Source organism: Oryzias latipes, chromosome 1 (assembly GCF_053564925.1).
Source record: "Oryzias latipes strain Hd-rR chromosome 1, Olatipes_Hd-rR_3.1".
NCBI classification, from domain to species: Eukaryota; Metazoa; Chordata; class Actinopteri; order Beloniformes; family Adrianichthyidae; genus Oryzias; species Oryzias latipes.
The window spans coordinates 6,788,328-6,804,164 of NC_136237.1; the positions used below are offsets into that span (position 1 = coordinate 6,788,328).

General features: G+C 40.7%; 1 protein-coding gene across 6 annotated transcripts in view; it reads right to left on the bottom strand.

Moving 5' to 3' along the window:
- LOC101163147 (phospholipid-transporting ATPase ABCA1) overlaps positions 1-11,282 on the bottom strand; it is a 31,894-nt gene extending 20,612 nt beyond the window's left edge. For 3 of the 6 annotated variants that reach the window (XM_078949634.1, XM_011480250.4, XM_078949639.1), the window contains exons 1-8: positions 11,038-11,282; positions 8,067-8,174; positions 6,899-6,992; positions 6,424-6,565; positions 6,010-6,128; positions 2,568-2,689; positions 1,350-1,541; positions 29-118 (exon numbers count right to left, since the gene is read on the bottom strand). In XM_078949634.1, coding sequence (XP_078805760.1) covers positions 29-118; positions 1,350-1,541; positions 2,568-2,689; positions 6,010-6,128; positions 6,424-6,565; positions 6,899-6,992; positions 8,067-8,132 — 825 coding nt within the window. In that variant the 5' untranslated portion in view covers positions 8,133-8,174; positions 11,038-11,282. The remainder of the gene's footprint in view (positions 1-28; positions 119-1,349; positions 1,542-2,567; positions 2,690-6,009; positions 6,129-6,423; positions 6,566-6,898; positions 6,993-8,066; positions 8,175-11,037) is intronic. The other 3 variants (XM_011480256.4, XM_004066268.5, XM_078949622.1) reach the window with 1 other exon arrangement.
- Between the last annotated feature and the right edge of the window lie 4,555 nt (positions 11,283-15,837).

Here is a 15,837-nt window from a genome sequence, read left to right on the forward strand (position 1 = left end):
AGAAAACATATTTGCATGCATCGTTTACCTCCACGGCCAACGCTCCCAGGCTCTCCAGAAGGTTGTCAGTTGCAGCGGAGACTTCCTGAACAACTTTGGGGTCTGACTTCACATCCCTCTGTCAAAAAACAAACAAACAAAAAAAAAACATTAAAATCAACAAACCAGACATCACTATTGTCTTTAGGTGGAGTTTAGGATTTGTTCTTTTCTGTTCGTGCAACCCTTATGCCACAATGAACCTCAGCTTTCTAAACCCATATAAACGTGTGGAGTGAAAAAAGTCACTGGGGAGTTGAGGGAAAATAAAACATTGTGGTTCTGGAAGGTAGGAGGGAGTTGAGAAAATAAATGTTGATATCCAATGTTCTTGTCAAAGTGCTGTGTGGGTCCGTCAGTGTTTATCTGTGTGGGTTCTCATTTATCACAGACTGAGCTGTCGGCTGCTGGAAGGCCTGACGTTTGTGTTGTTGAAGAGAGAACAGATTTACTCATCAGCTACATCCGTTTCTCTATTATCCACTTCTTTCCTAACTATTTCTCCTCCTCACACAGGACAGAAGGCAGGAACTAAGTTTTGCAATAGTTCTTAGTCCTAAACTTTGGACTGGATTGCAGAGAATTTCCACAATTGCTTCAAGGCTGTAACATATTAGAACTGCTGGCCAGCAAATTGCGGATGTTAAGACAAATGTTTCATGAAAAGTCCTGACGTCTTCTTTTTTTTTTGTTTGGTAGTTTATTCCAGGAAAGTCTTATGCTTCCGAATATTCTGTCCACCTCTTGCTGCAGTGACTCACATTCAGCGAATGGGTTTTACGGGTAGAAGCATGCATGCAGAGGACAGGGATCCTGACTAGTAAAGGATCAGGACAGGATCAGGGACTAAAAAAAAAGAACGATTGAAATACAAAGACAGAGAGCAGGGGGTTGACTCCTGAATTTATTTTGATATCAAGTCCCCCGCAGTCGCATAAAAACTTATTTTTGTACTTTTGATAATTCACTCTAAATGCTGCAATTATTAGGAAATATTATTGATAAACTGTACTTTTACCCAGAATGTAATCATACTTTTGATGGCGCGTTTGAGTATTTTGGTCGTATGTATAACCGCTTCAACCTCTGGGGGTTATGGCAGGTTTTTTTTGGTTTTTTTTCCTCCGGTCGACACAAAGTTACAGTTAATCGCGGAGCGTTTGTGTCACAAGTGGTTCACACGCTCTTTGATTAAAGCGGAATGGAAAGGGTTGTGAGTACTTCTGGTCCAAAAGCATCTTGTGATAGCGTCCACAAACAAATGACTGACTGTCAGGGTGAACCCCGTCCATTCCTGTGCTCAGACTTACCCGGATGGGTTTGAGGAAATCCAAGTTGGAGAGGAAGTGGCTTTGAGCTTTGTTCAGCCAGTCACTTGATGAGTTGCAGATTATTTGTTGAGTTAAACGGGAAACATTAGGGTCAGCAATCACGACAAACTCCTCCAGAGAGGTGGTGTTGCAGAGGTCGCGAAGATGGAACCCAAAACCTTTGGTGAGCACCTAAATGGTTGTAGATAAACAGAGAAAAAACATTAAGAAATACTTTCCAGGGTTATGACAATGTGCTGGAAGCTATGAAAGAACAGAGTTAGAGGAAAAAGGCTGAGTCTTTTTGTAAAGGCACTTTTTGTTGACGACCTTTGCTTTTGCAGAGGAGACAACTTTATTTGTTTCACAAATGTGACACAAATTTTTATTTCAAGCACTCGTTCAATAAAAACCTAGAAACTATTTTAATGGAACTTCATTCATTCATTCTTAGTCAGTGTTTTTCTCAATGATGAAAAATACTAACTTAAGACACTGATAGAGTGGGATTAGGAATCCCATTATTTTCCTTTTTGCCCTGAAATGTTGGTGGGGGGAATGTTGCTCTCTGATCAATAGACGTCCAGCGGACGGGGAGAGCGGCGCAGCATTAGATGGCGTAACATGTTTTTGACTTGGAGCCTCTGGCTCTGCACGTGAGGAGCAATGTGAGGGGGGGGAGGGGGAAGTGCAAAAAGGAGAAATGAGTGGATGATAGCCTTGAAACTGTAAGGCAGCAGCGATGAAATGGAGGCTGTGGGGATGTGATACACTTCATCTGGAAGGAGAATGTTCAGGAGGGTCCGTGTAGAAACCATCACTTTGTCAGTTTAGAAGAAGGTTCTATGATCAGGAGAGGAGTTGACTAAAACAAAAATACACCTAATGTGTTGGGAACAATAAATCCTGTTATTTCAAAGAGGGAAAAATCCAAACAAACAATATAAAGACAGATGGGACAGGGGTCAGTGCCCGGTACAGTGTGCAGCCACAACCCCCACCCTCTGTGATTCTACTGCTGGGTATTAACGGCTTAGCTGTGCTACAGAAAAATCCTTTGGTCCAACAGAGACTGTGAAGCCAAGGTCATCAGATTTATGAACAGGCACGTTGGCCGGGGGAATACGATTATCTCCTGGATGAAATGGACACAACCAGGAGGCCTCAGAGGATTTCATCATACGTCCCCATAGATACTTTAGGAATGGAATTTCGTACCTTTTCAAGATTGACTTCGGCCTCCACAATGTGCCTTAGCGTGTGGTGAGGAAGAGATGCATTGTGGTGCAGAAAATGGGAAAGAGTTTCATTGTCTTGTAAGAAGTCCTTCAGCTTGAAACCTGGAGAAAAAAAACAGATGTTCAATCATTCAGGAACAGAGGTTTTCAAGAAGATCAGAACAAACGAGGAGGCTGCGTCTTCAGTGATGGATTCCTGGCATCAGACTTAGTTTCTGCAGTTTAGCAAAGTGTGTGTTTGATGGGCAGCAATACACAAGCAGAGAGGGTTGTGTCGTAAATGTCGTTGGTTTGTAGCCCCTTTAAAGACATTATAACACGGTCCAGGTGAAAACTCGATTCTGATTGGCTGCTGGGCGTGGATTAAAAAAAAGTGATAATGTACACCTAAGAAAGAAGTTCCAGTCACATCGCTTAAATGTTCTACATCACTTCTATAAAACAAACTTTAGCTTCATCATCTGGAAAAAACAAGCTGTAAGAGGTAAACTTTCTTTCTGAACCGATGCTTTCCTTAACCCATCATGACGATCAGCAAAGATCGTGCCATGACAACGCACGGCACCGCATATCAAATAGTCTTCTTTTTGTGAATAAACCATTTAAACTAAAAAAGATTAAAATACTAAACATTGATCAAATATTTATTTCTGTAGTAAGTTACAGTGGTATATAAGAAGTGTACATTATCAGAAATGAACGCACTTTGCGAAAGCAGCCTTCAGGGCTCTGTGGCGTCTGTTGATTTCTGATAACGAACACCATGATCAGCCATCATCCCTTGCTTTACCAAACTCAGCGTAGGTTGTGCCGACAACCTGCCCAAATAATCGTAGAATTCTTCTTTTTCCCCTGGAACCTCCCCTGCAGACACTTTGAGGAAAAACCCTTCGTGCGAGTGTCTCACAGTCGTTTGACATAAAGCGTCTCATTAAATGACGGATCCTGAATCACTGGGAGCACTAATAACAGCCGTGTCTGCTGTCTGCATTGCACTGAAGCCATTGCATAAAGTGGCTGCTGTTCCAGTTCCAGTTCTACATCTGCACTGTTACTGTAGCTGTTCTTGTCAGCAGAGGTTACAACAGAGCGTTCAACCTTAACCCGGATACTGCTCCCTATCTGTCTCACACCTGCTTTTTGCTTCAACTTATCCTTTATCTCTGTCAGGAAAACCTTTCTTAAACTTTCTGTGAACCCGAAAAAGATTAGCGGTTCCAAAGAGACCGCATGTGCTTTGCGTCCGCACAGCTTGATGCATGGAACTGTATTGATTTTTCTGAGACCCAGGATACTGTAGCATTCTGTCAATGACCCTAATCTTCAGTAAATACATTTTCCAAACAAAGACCAATTGCAAATATCAATAATCTCCTCTATGCTTTTCCATCTAATGTGCATCCTTCCAACCGTGCACCTGACTACTGTCTTCCTCTGGATCCCTGAAGGGGGCTCTAACTTTGCCATCAATGAGTTAGATCTGGAAAGTTTTTTACTATCACAGCTATAGTGGTGTTTTCTTGCTGTTCCCCTTCATTAAAGTGTATCCTTGTGTCTTTTTGCTCAGTACCAGATGACATCTACAGCCACAGGAAACACACTTCAGCTGAACATCCCTTAGGAGGAAGTGAAAGAGAACAGTGCGTTTCTGTTTGCTCAAAAGTCACGCTGCTTGTTTTTGGGGGTTTTAATACCAGCACTTGTTTATCTTCTTGGAAAGAACCATTTGTACAAATTGAGTTAAACGTGGACGTTTTGATATTCTGTTTTCACCTTTGTGCGTCTGCCGTCCTCTGCGGTTTTCTATACAACTTCAACTATCAGGGGGTTTTACTGCAGGGATTACTAAATAGAATTAAAGAAGTCTCCCAGCCAGACTTTAAAGCCCCACGGACATGAGCTCAAATCCTCTTGAGGAAATACAAAACTGTCACGCATAAGTGTTCAAACTGAAAGACCAGCAGCGACTGCAACAAATAAATGGATTGTGTGAAATGTTTGCGTTTTATGTCCTTATTTGTCTCATCTGGAGCTGTGCTGAGTTGGACAGTATTCTTTCATGTTTACTTGTCTGTCAACAGCTGAGCCCTTCATCAACACCAGTCTGAACATGCAACCTTTTGTCTGTCATTAGTCATTTAACCATCCTGACGTGACAAACAACAGACACCAGCGTGATCTCTGGGAAAACTGGCCCAAGGGGCTGAAAATTCCAGAATCGACAGCAACTTTATCCCAAAGAACAGGAAGTGCTGACATACATTCAAATCAGCAAGTGTCAGCTGCGGCTGCAGTTTGCAGGAATGGAATCTCGCCTCCATGATGCTGTGATGGACGCAAAAAGCAAGTAATGACTTCTCCTTCTCCATATTTCTGCTGACTTTTACCTATATGAACTCTGCCCTCTTTCATCTGATAAAGCAGGGACGTGCATTGGGTTCTCTGCCTATGTAAAGGTTGCCTTCTCTGCACCAACTCCCCTGGCTTTCCTATTTAAACCTCATTGCTCATCCTGATAATCACCACATTATCAAGCAACACAAGAGGGAGTCCATTTTCAGCTTTTTAATTCAAGCCGGTATTGAAGAGACGTCAGCTGTTTGCTTCAACACTCTCTGCATTTTACCACCTGAGGTCTGAGGATCTGAAATTACTGCCCAACAACTCTGCACCTGAAATAAAATAACTAAAACCTTTTGGCAAATCACTTAAGACAATTGAAATACAGAGAAAACGTCTGAATACAGGACCAGAAAAACAGGCAGTAGATAAAAAACGTCTCTTTGATTCTACCAGCGCTAACCCCATTTGTTCCCATCTTGTGCAACTAATCACAAAGGCCATGTACAGGGGACGCCATCTTATCACTTCCTAACTGCTGATAAGATGAGCGACATTAGCTTTCACAGAACAAACTATATCTGGATTCAGCATCAAGGAATCAGCAAAACCTCATGCTGTACTTTATGGCACCTGAATGTGTTCATGCAGTGTTACGTAAAAACATGGAACATCATTCAAGTTCTCCAGTCTCATGAATCTGCACAAAACAGTCCCCGCCCACATTTCAGAGGCGGGTTCCCTGTCGCTCTGCAGAAACTATGTCCTAGAATACGACACAGGCTTTTGGGTTTTGCCTAAAACTGGCATAATCATAATTAAAAAACCACTGGGAACACTTCAAAAGACAACTGGAGTGACGCTTTAAACAAAGCAGAACGGTTGAGCATGTTTTAAATGAGCAGGATTTTTTTTCTAGCTTCTTAAAGTGTGTGTGCACTGTGTGTACTGTGTGTACTGTGTGTACTGTACTTTTTGTTTTTCTATTGTTGTTTTCCTTTATTTTATTTTATTTGATAAATTTGCTAAAAGTGAAGAAAACTGAATGAGAATTCCAGTTTTACTGAAAGGGTTGTTCTTACGGGCAGTGTTCTTCTGAAGTTTCCTGAGGGCCCTCAGCAGTCCTTTGTAGCCTTCGTAGCTCTTATCGTTCTGAGAGTAGAGCAGGATCTTCTTGGCATCAGTCAATAAACGAGAGATTCTGGTGATGTTAAGAAAGAAAAGAAGAAATTCATCAAGCAGAAGGTTTCACAAAGCTGTTTTGTTTCATTTTGATTTAGACAAGCTAGATTTTTTCTCCTGGAATAGGTGCCTGTTTCTACTCTGGTTTTGAAGCCTGAAACACAACATTGGTATCAGCTTTGTGCATTTTCTGTTTCAGACCTGTTTACCTGAGTAAATGCAAAAAGAGAACGATGACTCAAAGCCAAAATGACGATGATTAGAACAGAATGGAACTCGTGAATATTCATCCATGAAAAAAGCATTTCACTCACATTGAGTCATTAAAATTCCCCACAACTCCTGGACTCTCTCCCGGAGTGGGATGACGGAAGCAGGGGTTGTTGGCGTTACAGATGATGCCTTGAACCCATGGCAGGGTGCCTGCAGAGGGCATGGCTTTGTTGGGGAAGTGGCCTGGAAAAACAGAGAAGAATCCGGTTTTCATAACGCCCTTCGGGTTCAAAACAAATAAGTTGCCATTCGCAGGCGCGCTGCACAAACCAGCTGCACCAGAAAATCATTTTCCAGGACGTGAGGTGATATCACTAAGTCACAGTTCTAATATTGACAAATTCAACACATCAACACTGTTTGTCAGTCAAAAGGACCTTTGGTAAAAAGCATGTTGATCTTTCCTGAGACTTTGTGCCAAACACTGCGCCTAAATATAGATGGTGTATTGGAACTCTATCAGTTTCTACCAATCTCTACTGAAAAAGGTTTGTTTTCTGAAACACAAGGACTTACATTCATGTTGTTCATAGGGTGGGTAATACATCCGGACTGATATCAAAATAAAGAAAATGAACAGGGGCCAGATGATCTCAATGAGCAGCTGGATCTGTGGCACAGAGGAGAAGAAACACTGATTTACACAACATTCTTGACACACAAATGCATCAAATGCACAAGAATTAGTGCACTAAAGTCAACACTTTCTTATTTACTCCAATGTTTTGAATGCTACACTTTTTAGTAGCAATGTTTTACTAATCAAAAATGGCCCTATCGCGAGCCCATGTGAATTCTGGGTAAAGCATTTCGGTGAAGGACTTGTAACCGAGTGAGACGGATCTGCTGGGTTTAAATGATTACAAGCTTTTCCGTCTGCACCTTCTCATCGTCTGTGCAGTTCTGCTGACCCTGTCTCAGCCTGAAACAGCAGGACAGACGTGCATTGTGGGGGATTAAGAATAAAGCTACTGTCTTAGAGACTCTCAGTGTCCTTCGGTTGGAAGTCACTAGACTGAAAGTCGAGCAGCCACAGCGTCACTTTGAGGAACCGCAACCACTTGGAGGACAAACAGCCTGATTGTATGCAGATGAGCTACACATAAAGAAGCCCAGTGCTGCAGTGCCAGACTGAATGTCATTAGCATCACTTTGACTGGGAGAACAAACACAAAGGAGGACAGTAACTTCATTAAATCTCTGACATATGGGCCACAAATGAAACCTTAAACCCCCAGCAAAAAGTTTAGATAAAACAATATTGTTCCACAAACATGTAATATTTCAAAAATAAATATACAAATCTGTAAGTTTTTGATTTTTTTTATTTGATTTGAAATGGTTTATTTCAAGCAATCAAATAAGAGTAATACACAAAAACAATATAATCATCAGTTATACATTCATACAATGACGAATCAAACTGATTAATAAATATTGCTTGAAAGGGAGTGGAAGGAAGCGAACTTATATAATCCCACCCCGTCATACCGTAACCATTTTATTACATGATTTATCAATATCCGGTTCCTAGCTTTTATCAGACAGAATTAAGAATCCTTAGGTATCAATAAAGCACATAAAAAAGATGAATTACTTAATTATTATGTAAAAATAACCATTCTAGAAATCAACATGGCAAATGCAGATCAGTTATGGCTAAAGGAACATTATGATCACTTACAGTTTGTCTCCGTCGGTAGGTAAAGTTCTTCCACAGCAGCAAACCCAACTGAGTGGAGACTGCCATGTTGTCTTCTCCCCACCTTCACAAGCAAACTCCTGATCCTCACTGAAAAGCCCAAAAAGACCAGATCAGTAGTTGCTCCACGCAAGTGGGGCAAAAGCCACAGACCCAACCCTCTGGACGTGCTGACCTGTGGTTGGCAGAAGGGTTTTTCTTAAGCATCTGAACATTATTTGAAAACAGAACAGAAACTGGTGACGTGGATAAACCCAAACCAAGTAAAACTGCGCCAAATATAGTGGCAAATACAACGAGGAGTCAATGAGATCTTTTTAAAGCAAAAAACGGTAAAAGCATCATGCAAAAAGCCATTATTTGGCTTCCTATGTAATTTCAGGAAAAAGAATTATTCCTTGGATAAAAAAAACTACCAAAAACAATTGTATGATATTCACCTGTTAAAGTGTTTGGATCTGAACTGCAGACGAGACAAATTAACGGCAGCACTCAGCAACTAAAGTTGTCTTCTGACTGAGGACGACTGCAACCAATTCAGAGCAGCTTCATGCAATCTGGCCAAAGTTCAGGCTACACTTCATCTGGGTGGACGTGGGCAGCCAAGGTCTGATGTGGGGAAAGTGTCTGCTGATTCACTCATTTGCACTAACTCCAGCAAGACAGTAGATAACGCAATTACAGATACTTAATTTTATGAAAGAACTGTGTCACCCTTAAAAATTGCTAAGACCTCAGCAGTGGTCTCTGTTAAAGCTTTTTTAGATTTAAGGGACTGCAGCGGCATAAAAGCACGTAAATATCAGGCAACATTACTTTCTAAAAATGTTCTACCATGTAGTGAAATGGTTCTGAAAAGCATCTGAGTGTCTTCAGAGAAAGAAAAGTAGAATAGAGGCTACCCTGAACGACCTTTATACAGACAAACTCTGGATCGGGTCGTCGTGGGAAGACGAGAGAACGCAACAAAGTCAAGGAGTGTGATGTTCAAACACGACATCCGTACCAAAAACAAAACCCAAATCAGTCAGTCCTGTTCTGTTTGGCTTCTGACCACATTTACCCTAAAAAGATACGTCTAAACATCCCATTTCACGGGCTCCAGGCTGCCTGGATAGCTGCTGTGGAATTTAATTATTCACCTCCCTGAAATACCAAAGAAGTTAAACAATCTCCCTCAAAACCAAGCTGCTAGATGTTGGGTTAGGTTTTACTCTGCAAGCATCTTCTTTTTAAAGATTGCCTGTTGGGATTTTGCGCAAAAAAAAAAAAGTTAATACCCAACACATGTTTTTGCGCAACAAACCTAACTGGAGTATTCAAAATGTCGAAATAGAATTGGAACAAGAGCGTGGGGCTGGGATAAGCATAGAACACCCTGACCCCTGCAAATACCCCGAAGTACATCTGTTTTCTCTGTGAGTCACACCATTTATTGGCAGCAAGCAGCAAACAAAGCAGTAAGACGACCTCTCTCTTGCTGAGAGATGCTCTCACTCGTTTGGAAACGCACATTTTAAATGAACACAATTGTCCAGTTACTAAATATAGATTTAGACCTATATCTATTTTCAATCATATAGATCTATATGTATATTTAATAAGCTGGGTGGACTAATAAATCACAAGATCTGCTGAATGTGGACAACATGATCAATTTGAACACTACGTTCAGAAAACAAGGGGTTCTCTCTGAGCCAGTCAAATGGTGCAGAGTACCACATGCGCCCCCTAGTGGCAAAATCACAAAAATCCCATTTATGAAGTTGTTTATCAAATTCTGGCTCACGTGTTACATCACACTCAGGTCCATTTTCCCCTCAACTCTTTTGTCTTCCTTTCTCTTTCAAAATGCATCGCTGTTTCGCTTTTTAGACCCAAAATGAGCTGCAGACTAAATGCGCAGAACATTTCTGCAGTCATGACAAAGAAAGGTCGCTTTAAAAAAGAATAGTCTTTCGCACGAAATGCTTTTACATTTGAAATGAAGAGAGAAAGGGATATTTTGTCAACATCAATAGATGTCTCCTGACATGTATTAATGTGTATTAAAAATACATTTGAAAAAAAACCGCAAAACATTTTCACCAAGACAATATGCACGACAAGCCAGGGCGACAACTGTTGTTTTTTAGGATACTTGTTTAACGTGGGCATCAAACTTCATCTAAAAGCTGTTAAAAGTCCTCGAGTCTGACTTTCATCCTGCTTCATTGTTCTATTGATGAGGGGTTACCATCGGTCATTCGTTTTAGAAACACAGAGCAGGAGTCAAGCCCGCACATTTATAACTACCAACAATTGGAAGAGACCTTCAGAATAAAAGCAGGCTCTGTTACAACAATCTTCCCCACCAACTGCTTGAACACCCATTTGCAGCTTTACGCGTTATTGTGGTACTCACATACGCAGAAATCCAATAATATTATTTGTACGAAAACATTTGTTTTTAATCTAAAAGTATACGATTCTAGTTCATGGGCACAAGAAGCTGCTGCAACTAGCAGACTTTTATTTTTTTAACCTGTACCGGAAGCTCACATATTAACAGTTGCTAGCTTAGCTGCCATCAGTAGACCAGCCCGATCCAGACAGAACAAAAATAGGCAAAAACAAAGAAAATCATCATTAGATGTCTATTAGCACAAAAGTATAACCAAAAACATATCAGTAAACGAACTGCTATATATTGTTTCTGTTAAAACTTGCAAATATGACTGTTGTGTTTGTTTTTTAGACAACTGGCTGATACTGAAATTATCCAAAATATATAATGTCTTGACATTGTTTGCTTGTTAAAAAAAGAGGGAAAATCGGATTTAAAACGTATAACAGTATTGTTAATACGTTCTAAATGTTTTTTTTTTCAGAGACAAGTCATGGTTTAACAAAGACATTCATACACAATTCTAAAAACCAAAACAAAACAAAACCTTCAAAAAAGCCACTTTACCTTTTTTCTATCCACTCTTGTTCGTGTCATAGGGTGTCCCAGAAAAACGAGGAATAAACTTCCCTTGTCGGGACTCGCGGTGAGTCTCGCTCGTCTATCTCAGTGTGTTGTGACAAAACAGTTTTTTCTCCTCCGCCAGGTTTTATAGCTCCGCTCGATGCGGAGAGCAGCAGCGCAGAGGTAACTAACGGTCATCGTTTGTTGCTGCCCCCATATTAGGCAAGCACGTGCGCAGGAAAAACATCTCTTAAAGGGCCAGCGCCACCTCAGCTGCTCTCTGCTCCTTCAACTCTCCGTGAAGCTGAAGAGGATTTAATACCAATGGCATTAAAAACTAATTGATAAAAAAACACACCAGTAATAAAATAAAAGACATTAAAATGGTTTAGTTTATGTCAATAAATGCACATTAATGCCCAAAAGATAATAATCGTATATCTCGCTCAAAAGACCAGAATCCAACAATGAATCAAAATTTTGTCACCAGGGAAAATATTACTTTTTTAAAATCTTCTCAACGGCGTTAAAAACATTTCTCTTGGAAATATATAAAGGAATATACCCTCGTCTTCTAAAAGTGTCAGAAACTATAGCTGGGGTTCAATGGACAAAAGTGATCAGAATAAACGGCTAATCAGAATGAAAAATGTTTCATGTAAAGATGCCGTTCGGAATACTCTGCCCCGATCAGGCGCATTCGGATCAAAATTTCCTTCCGATCGAGATAGGTGAGTTATGCCAATTATTGATCCGATCGTGCATATAAACAGTTTATTCCAATTGTGGGTCACTATTGTGCTTGCTTTTACGTCATGCGTAGATGGTGTTGGAGCTCCAGAGGAGGTTTTGGCGCACCAACAGACACCGACCGGCTGCTCCGCGCGAGCGAATAATGTCTCTGAGCGGAGCACCCGGACTCGTAGCTTCGTGATAGCGGGCAAAGGAGGGTACTTCGCAGTCCGTCATCTCTCCTGGGAGAACTGTGTCTCCAAGCAGAGCAGCGGCTTTGGGACAATGTGTTATCTGCCGGAGGCGGCTTTTGAACGCAGAAATGCCGCTCAGCACAGTCCTGCGGAATCGTGAATTTGTGTGTCTCTAATCGTGTCCAGACAAAATAAAGGCTGATGTCATTCCCACATATTTACGTGCAGCCAAACTGCACATTGCATGGATTTTAAGTTCATCCTCGGCTAAATGTTGTTGGCACATGATAGCTTAACACTTCTTCCGGGTACGTGCGGCCAAGAATAAAGCACTGACCGCACATATTAAGAAAATCATAGGTGAACAGGCACTTCATAACATCATAACAATCATAACAATATTAAAATCACGTTTAGAAGATCATCTCGCTCTTTGCAGCAGCTTCGTGTGTTTACAACGGAACTTGCTATTTCTGTACAAGAAGAAGGCCATTTGAAGGCCACTCATGCTGATAAAATGCCCATTGCTTTCCCCAGCTGCTTGTTCAGTCTGTGCTCTACATATTTATTTTTTCACGTGTTTTATGTGAAGCGGATGCACACTTCAATTCACTCCAAACATCTAAATGTTATCGAATACCTAATTTTTGAAATGCTGTTCTATTTTCTGATTCCTCTGAAAACAAATGGAGCTAAGTTTCTTCTCTTGCCGACTCCTAAATTATTTATTAGCAGGGATTAAAGGCCCTGTCCACATGTGGCTCACAGCTTTCCACGACTCTTAACTGGATAAACAACAAGCAATTGTATTGCGGTGATACACACATCTCATTTTGTGTTTTCAACATAATGGTCTTAATGTGTACAGCAGGCCAAAACCAAAGAATTCTAAAAGAAAAACCTTTTCAGTGTGGCATTAGTTTCAAGATTCTGTGTGTATAAAAACCGTTTTTTTGCTGGTAAGTCATTCCACACTATTTGCAACCAACTCTAGCATTTTGACTTGAATGGCAGATGACCATTGCAGGTGACTCCACTGACAGCAAGACACTGCAGTGAAGTTTGCATTGGACTATGTGACCTGGACAATGCAGCAATAGCCCACTGTCCTGTTTACTGATGACTGTCGAGTCACCTTGCCCATAAATGATGGTCGTCAGCATTGAAGGCGAGATGAGTGATTCGCAGAGGTCAACATGGCCCTCAGGGATCTGGACAGGCAACACCAGTCAGTGCAAAACCGATTTGGTTAGGGTAGATGGCCCAGTCACTGCACATTCTCACCTCAGAGACATCATAGATACCATCATCATCTCCCAATTCCACCAGAACAGACCCAACATTCTGTTCATGGAGGATGAAACTCCACCACATGGTGCCAGAATTGTCACAGCTGGACTTTAAGAATGCAGAGTGCCTCATTTGGTTCGGCCAGCAATGACCCCTGACCTGAACCCCATAGAGCACGTCTGGGATCAGCTGAAGCAGAGACTGGATGATCAGACCCCCAAGTGACCTGGCAGAACTGCATGTGACACTTGTGGAAGAGTTAGATGCATTGCCTCAGAACAACCTTATGAGATTAGTGAGGAGCATTGTTGTCAAGCTGTCACTGCAGCAAATGGTGGAAATACCTGCTATTGGCATGGTCTATTTTTGCTATTTGGGAATATGTTTAATATTGTCTTAATTTTGGGGTTAATCAAACTAATGAAAATGTATTCTCATTCATTATTAGTACTCAAATTGAACATTTATGTATTTAATTAAAATTCAGACCATGTAGGAAAATGAGCAAATAGTAATATCCCTAATTTATTGAGAGTATTCCTATTGTATCCTAAAAAGTCATCTCCTGTCATTTCTTTGCAGACCTCTTTTGTGTACTTCAGTTCTGCAACTTAGCAAAATTCACAGCAGATGCAGGGTCACAAAAGAAGCCAAAGAGGTTGGAAAAAACCTTGCAGTGAAAAAATAACATCTTGAGTCAGTTATGAATCCTCTTTTTACGTTCATGTGAAAAATCTGGTTATTTTGTTGAAATTTTCAATATTTCTTTGGCCTTTTCTGACCAATTGAGTTCTTATAAAAACAATTTCTCCATGATTTCTTCATGATGCTTCCACTTCTATATGACAGTGTTGGGGAGTATAACTCCTCTCTCCAAAGACCGTGATGACAAGATTTCCCAATTTTGTTAACCTTTAGCTTTGGGGTTATAACTTAGCTAGCTCTCCGAGCGAGAAGCCGGTTTATGTCACGCTATGCGGGAAGACAGGCAGATGTGGTGAACAGAATCCAAAAATAAATCTTCCTGCTGAATCAGTAACCAAAAAAACGGAAAGAATCAAAGTTAGACATGCATTTTTTTCCTGTCTGCAGCCCGGTAACAAGCGACCCTCGGACCGTTGACCAGTACTGGCTCGCGGGCCGGGGATTGGGGACCCCAATTTAATGAGAACAGGCAGCACGTCAAAACACGAGGAGTTGGGGACACCAAAACATCAAAAAGTGGCGCGGAAGGGGCCCCAAAAATACGTCTATATATGATGAGTGGAGAGAGAGAATGTGCTGGTTGCAATGACAAGAGCTGCACCATTTAAAACAAAGGCACCCATCGTATTAGTTCAGATCCACATGACCTAGCGTCTGGATCCGGACCGAGGTCTGCTAGTTAGTGACCCGTGGGTCATACTGTCATGATAAGGTCAATTGAATTTAATTTAATATTTTCTAACTGTTCCTCACCCCAAGAAAAAACAGGTATCTCATGATTGTGCATGTTTGTCCTTTTGTTTTGTTTTTTCCTTTCATATTTCACATTTACAAATTACATGTAGAACTAGTCTTAACAAAATTGCATAGAAAATAAAATTTGTTAATAAAATGGCTAACGTTTTTGCAGCACAAATTACTAAGTTTGATTCACTTTGTGGTGACAACATTATCAATTAAACTAAAGAGTTATAAAATACAGACAATTTTTTTTGAAGTTCGAAACAGAGTAAAGTGTAAACAACCAACTCAATTTTAAAGGGGGGGATTGCAAGAAGAATCAAACAAAAAGAAAAAACAATACAAAGAAAAACATGTTTTTGTCTTATCTCCAAAGTGCTAAATATCTGTTGTTGTGGTCTTGACCTTTCCCTCCTTAATAACGTTGTTAGTTATTCAGTTTCCAAGAATGTACATGGATATGACCTTTAACATATTTGTGCAAATTCTCAGTTAAAAGTGAGAGACCAATTCCTCCTTTTACAGATCTTCAAAAAGTTTCAGATCAATTTAAAACAGTATTTTGAGTAGATTTTCTGACTGGAAAAACCCAGTCCTCTAAAGCCATCACAGACTAGTAGCAGGCTTCTTGACTGTGCTCCTTAAAACATCACCTATATAGTGTTTTCATAAACCCTTTCTAAGTCTAACACAATGCACACATGTATGTATTTATGTAGATATAAAAATGTATATTTACTACACATGCAACATTTATAGCCGACTCAAGAAAGTCTGATATCTTCAACTAAAAAATGCCAGAATTATTTTTAAATTTACATCATAGAGAGTATTCAAGTGGCTGGAATAATATACAGGAACATGTGTGCAGAATGTGAACTGGAAACCCCAAGGTCAAAATGGGAGAGAGAATGATAGGATGGTAATGGGGAACCAACCAGACATTGTAGTGGTGGATAAAGAACAGAGGAAAGCCGTTGTGGTGGATGTGGCAGTGCCAAGCGATGGGAACATCAGGAAGAAGGAACATGAGAAACTGGAGAAATACCAGGGAATCAGAGAAGAACTGGAGAAAGCCTGGAAAGTGAAGGTGACAGTGGTGCCTGTGGTATTTGGAGCACTTGGGGCAGTAACCCCCAAG